We start from the raw sequence: 6,246 nt of genomic DNA, 5'->3' as shown, positions 1-6,246 counted from the left end.
AAGAACTGATCGAAGCCCAGAAACTGACAATAAAAAATGCTCACTTATTCAACCAAAGTCAAAACTCTTTTCTGGACTCTTCACTACTATCTAAAAAAGCTTAGCTAGTCATAATAATTTTGGCAGCCATTAATAATCTCAACAAACCCTCTATCCCACCCAATTTATCACTCATATAATACGTAATCACCAAATTCACTCAAAATCCCAACTCAACAATGGCTTATAACACTTTGATCAGTATAATTCTAAGTCAATTTTTGTTACTAATGACTAAAACTTTGGCTGGAAAAGTTCCGGCAATTATAGTGTTCGGCGATTCGTCTGTCGATTCGGGGAATAACAACCAGATCTCCACCGTTCTTAAGAGCAATTTCGAGCCGTACGGCCGCGATTTCTACAATAAAAAGCCAACTGGTAGGTTCTGCAATGGGCGAATTCCACCGGATTTCATATCGGAAGCTTTTGGACTGAGGCCTTTTGTTCCAGCTTATTTGGATCCAGCGTATAGTATATCTGATTTTGCAGAAGGGGTTTGTTTTGCTTCTGCGGGTACTGGTTATGATAATGCCACTTCTGATGTGCTTGTAAGCTTTCATTAACTCATTCCTAATTTTAACGTATCAATAAAATTAATACTATGGTCTATTTTTGTCTTCTTTTTTAAGTTAGGATTCAACTATGCACTCGTTGTTATAAAAATAGCACGTGTTTTCCTTTTTTAGCCAATTCAGCTAGAAAAATTATTTTGCAGAATGTGATACCATTATGGAAGGAAGTGGAGTACTACAAGGAATATCAAAAGAAACTAAGAGCATACGCAGGTAAAAAGAAAGCCAAATACATAATAAAGGAGTCACTCTATTTAGTCAGCATAGGATCAAATGACTTCTTGGAAAATTACTACTCAATACAAAGCCAACGTTCCTCTCAATACACAGAAGAACAATTTCAAGATTTCCTTCTTCAACTTGCCCAGAATTTTGTGCACCAAATATATCGCATGGGTGCTAGGAAAATTTCCTTAGCTGGAGTTCCTCCAATGGGGTGTTTGCCACTGGAAAGAACAACAAATTATGTAAGTGGAAATGGAGATGGATGCAATGAGAAATATAATAATGTGGCTCAGCATTTCAATGACATGTTGGGTGGTTTGGTTCAGAGGTTAAATAATGAACTTCCTGGGATTAGAGTGGTCTTTGCTGATGCTTATAATCTCTTGCTACAAATGATTACACAACCTTCTTCATATGGTAAGTTTTTCTTTTTCATTAACATTTTTATTTACCTCTAAAAACATTTTTGTCCTTGTGAGATGATAGGTTAGATGCTATTTAGGTAACTACCTGATAAAAAGCACAAAAGAAATTGTACTATATGTGATTCTCTAAGTCATATAAACAGACCATCTATTTCATAATTGATCTCCTCACGTTCAGAGTTGGATTTTTAGAGCATAGACAATTTAAATAGGGGGGATCAACATTGTGAAGGAGAATTGAGTTTGGTCTTGTTATAATATCATGTAAAGAAATTTCATGGTTTGTTTGGTTCATGGGATAAGGTGGATATTCAAATTAATTTTGGGATAAAATTTACACCTTCAACTTAAGAAACTATAAATTTAATGTCAAACTTAATTTTGGATATCCCACCTTCTCACATTCTACTCTGTATTATTTAATCCTACCTTATTAATTCAAAAATTATAATCTTGGAATAACTTAGTCTGCAAACTAACCGACTTCATATTTTTTTTTATTAGGACTTAAATTATATAACCACCAAAAGAAATTGTACGGATAGTGAAATCCTGAATAAAGAATGTTTGATTCAAGCGCGAGGGGGTGATGAATGGGATGTTTCAAATGAATGAAATCCTAGACTCTTCATAAAGCTTGGGCAATATCCTCCTTCCTATGAACTAGATTTTGAAGTGTGAGTCAGACCCAAAACCTAATTTGGCAATTATAACTAGTCAATTTTTTTCTTTTCCTCTTGTAAAATAGAAAAGGGTAAAAAACATACTTCTTTACTGTACAAAATATTTTAATTAATCTATATGTATTTATATTTTTGTAGTCATTCATACCCTTATCATTATGAGATGTAGTGGAGTTTTAACCTGAAGTATAATGGAGGATAGTTTTAAATCACCGTAAAAAGGGGTAAATTTGAACTTATTTTTGACACGTGAACATAAATTCTCGCTCCATTAAAATCAATGGTAAATACAAGACGATTTGCTTACTGTAACGATATGAATGACCTAAAGTATAATATATTTGCAGTTAGGAAAAATAATATTCAAATAGAACATATAGAGCATAAAGGACCCTATTCTATTCTTTTATCCAACGACACGTGCATATATTGGTCCTAAAACGTAGGGTAGCCTCTTCAAATCTTATTAAAGTTTGGTAATAAGTAGTTGTTGCTAAAAGTTCTACAAATTAAATTGCTACTTCCCCCTAGTAATATAATTAACTAAATTACTTTTTTGGGTACCATTTTGATAAGTGCAGGGTTTGAAGTGTCAAGTGTAGCATGTTGTGGCACAGGATTATTTGAGATGGGTTACTTGTGCGATAAATTAAGCCCATTGACATGCATGGATGCAAACAAGTTCGTATTTTGGGACGCATTCCATGTGACAGACAAAACAAATCACATTATTTCTGATTTTCTGATGGAACATGTCTTTGGACAATTTTTATAGCTGTTGGATCCATATTGTAGGAGGAAGCGTAGATTCACTTGTCTTTACTGGTATTTTAGTTTGTCTAGTGTGATTCTTGGTCTTGAATACTGTGGTGGGTGGGAAGAATTTGATAAAGAATAGTTGTTGTACATTCTTTTGAGAGTTTCAACTTTCAAGGGTATTATATGAACCACAATATCGAACTTGATATGTATGGTCAGAAATGAATTTTGTTATCTAATTTGTATTATGAAACTATTTAGAACAATTACTTTTGGTAAGAAATAACAAAATCTTTTCAAAATCAGAAACTTAAAATTAGTAAAGAAAATAAAATCAGAAACAAAGAAGAAAATCGATCCCACTGAATACACAGTGTTTCCTAAATGAATTTATTCTTCTCAAATACTCAAGATTGATAGAACGATTTTATTCATCGGTGTATCGGTACTTAAAATCATGGTTTCAATGAACCACTCAACAACAGTAAAATACACTAGAAATTATTTGTGCAGAATAAGAAGAAAGAAGAAGTAGTTAGAAATTCGTTGTTGACAGATGAGAGGAAATTCTTTTATTTATAGACAATAAACAATAGTATGAATAGGTGCTAATTGTGCCTCGTAAGTCACAATCCTTTGAAAAAGTTACAACTCTTCGAAAAAATCATAATTCTTCGAAAAAATCGTAATTATTTAGAAAATTCACAATACTTTATTTTTCATTCACACTTTTTAAAAATCTAACAAATTTTGCTTCTATTTTTAACCACACAAGCTAATTAAACGGGTGATGAATTTCCGAGTCATATTAAAAGATCATTCACCCCTTTAAAAGGACTGTTACAGGACTCTTCACATGTAAGCTTTTTTATTTTTTTGGGTACGTGAGTTTGAGAAAAGTACCAAGTACCTTTTTGTAATTTTAAACTTGGGCTATGCCTACTTTAACTTCAAACATTCAAATTTAAAATTTTAATTTACACTTAAATTTAACTTGGGACTTAGAGGCCGTTTGAATTGATTTATAAGCTGCTTATAAGCTATTTTTAATTTTTTTTTTAGTGTATGACTGACCAACTTAGAGTCATTTTGTGTTTAAAATAAGCCCCAATAAATAGTTGGATTTATTTAGATGAACTTATTTTAAGCAGTTTATAAGTTGTTCAAAAAAAAAAGTTGACCTGCACCTACTTTTTATTTTTAAACTTATAAGCAGTTTTCAACTTATAAGCTGCTTAAAAATAAGCCAATCCAAATAGGCTATTAGTCAGTTCTCAACTTTAGATTTGAAGAATTGAAGTTATAAAGAAAATTTAACTTGTGACTTAGTGTCTGTTTGACTAAACTTATTTTAAGCAGCTTATAAGTTAAAAGAAATAAGTTGAAATAGCCCAACTTATTTTTTTTGGCATATAGGTTGTTTTCAACTTATAAGCTACTTTAGATAAACTAAGCCAAGTCGAACAGATTCAATTATTTTTTTGAACTTATTTTAAGTACAAAATAATTTTAAGTTTGTCAGTCAAACACTCAAAAAAGTTAAAAACAGCTTATAAGCAATTTATAAGCCAATTCAAATGGGCTCTTAGTCAGTCCAGTAAATCTAAAGAAAATTATGGGACAAGATTTGAATTACTCTATGAACTTTTGACTATTTTTTAATAAAAAATTCTTGAAAGCTGCTATTGTGCACCCCAAATCAGAAAGTAAATAAATATGGAACTCATTTTCAAATAAATTGATCTTTAATTTTTTACCTTTTTAGCAATTAAATTTACGCATGATGGATATAGCTATCAAAATGAGATGATCCAATCTAATCCAACCAAACCCTAAATGGCTAGCGAGTTAAATGGGTTAGGACGGACTGACTTTTTCAAATAAAAGGCCTATAAAATAGCTGTGCAACCCAACCCAAAGTAGACTACGAATTGGGACGGATTGATCATTCAATCAAAAGATGGACAACATGAACATCTTAAAAAGACAATGGAACATTGAAAAACACAACACCAATACATCAAAAATTCACATGTCCATGAGTTGCGCACACTTTAATGAAATACTTACAAAACAACATAATAGGAAAGATACAACAATCAACATTCATAAGATTCACCGGAACAACAAACATTACATGATCATTTTTTCATAAACTACACAAGAAAGGAGAAATGAAAAATTAGTCATAAACATAAAAGTAAAAGAGGTCAAAGATTCATGGTTATAATAACTTCAATTGCCTAGTTGCTGAATATTTGACAAAATAAAACACTACTTAAAATATATATAATAAATATTTTTAAAATTAACGATCTATGGACTGACTTCTAAGACTCGTGGATTGAACATATGAAGCTGGTGGGCCAAATGAGGCTGAACTAAAAAGTCTCATTCCTAAATGAACTGAAAAAATTCAGTCCAAACCCACTTAATTCAAAAGTTGAGTTAGATCAACCTCACAGCTAAACCCATTTTGAAAGATTTAATGATAGAGCATGACTACATTCTGTAAGGGTAAAGACAAAACAAGATATAACTTATAAAATATTATAATATAAAAATATAAATTTATATTTGATAAAAAATTTATTCGTTTGAAGGGATAAAAATTAAGAAGAGAAGTGCAAATGACCCATTAATGATCACATACAAGCGGGTGGCCAACCAGCCACCCTCGGCCTGGTCGTTCCATTAATGAACACTGTTCACAATTCTACTTCATTTTGCCCCGTTTGTCATTATTCTTTTCTCTTAATTTATTCGGTACAATTTAAATTTTAAGTGTTATATTTTTAAATTGTAATTATTAATTAAAATATAAAATAAAATAAAAATAAAATTTATATATTTAAAAATTACATAATAATAATAATAATAATTAATAATTTAAAAGTATTTAAAAACATATAGAAAAAATCCATAAAAATTCTTTTTTCACTTTCAAAATGTAAGAAGTATTACATAAATTGAAACGAAGAAATCAATACTTTTTTGTTTTTTTGTATAGTGCTTCGGTGGTTGTAAATTAGGAGGTGTTGCCTAATCAAGATCAATGCATGATTTTTGTCATAGATCATAATGAGGTATATTTTAACTTCTTTCAGGATAATGCAAATGAATCACTCTCACTTATTATTAAAGATAAATCTAGAATTTTTAAAACCTCGTGCATCATAAAAAAAAAAAAGATGCAAAAAATATTATTGATTTCTAATCCTTTTGTGAACAACACAATATTCAATTAATGCATAGCTTTATAATGTGAGTGTCAATAAATAATATTATACTAATTATAGAAAATATAAATATAAAATACTCCATTTTTAACATATAAATTCGCTCCCTGCTTATCATCATCATGACAAAAGAAAGAAAGTCAAAGAAAGAAATAATTATAACGTCGATGGAATTGCTTAGCAAATATTATAGCATGTGACAAGTTGGGGTTATGGTGGAGTGGTAAGTAGGAATGACAATGAGGCGGGATGAATTGAAATAATTATTTTTAAAATTAATGCGGGGTGGAGCGGGTTGCGGGTT

At 30.6% G+C, this 6,246-nt stretch overlaps 1 protein-coding gene across 2 annotated transcripts; it reads left to right on the top strand.

Annotated features, from left to right (window-relative positions):
- Nucleotides 1-2,854, top strand: LOC129892061 (GDSL esterase/lipase At2g42990-like). Of its 2 annotated transcripts, none has more exons than XM_055967596.1 (3): nucleotides 1-587; nucleotides 755-1,253; nucleotides 2,526-2,854. In XM_055967596.1, the coding sequence occupies exons 1-3, from the start codon at nucleotides 219-221 to the stop codon at nucleotides 2,717-2,719; spliced, it is 1,062 nt and encodes a 353-aa protein (XP_055823571.1). In that variant the 5' UTR covers nucleotides 1-218; the 3' UTR covers nucleotides 2,720-2,854. The 2 variants fall into 2 exon arrangements, with proteins under 2 accessions (XP_055823571.1, XP_055823572.1); XM_055967597.1 differs by lacking the exon at nucleotides 2,526-2,854 and adding an exon at nucleotides 1,766-1,953.
- The last annotated feature ends 3,392 nt before the right edge of the window (nucleotides 2,855-6,246 follow it).

The sequence above is a fragment of the Solanum dulcamara genome, chromosome 6 (genome assembly GCF_947179165.1).
Source record: "Solanum dulcamara chromosome 6, daSolDulc1.2, whole genome shotgun sequence".
NCBI lineage: Eukaryota > Viridiplantae > Streptophyta > Magnoliopsida > Solanales > Solanaceae > Solanum > Solanum dulcamara.
Note: the sequence above shows the minus strand (reverse complement) of the source record. Positions and strands in the feature narration are given on the sequence as shown.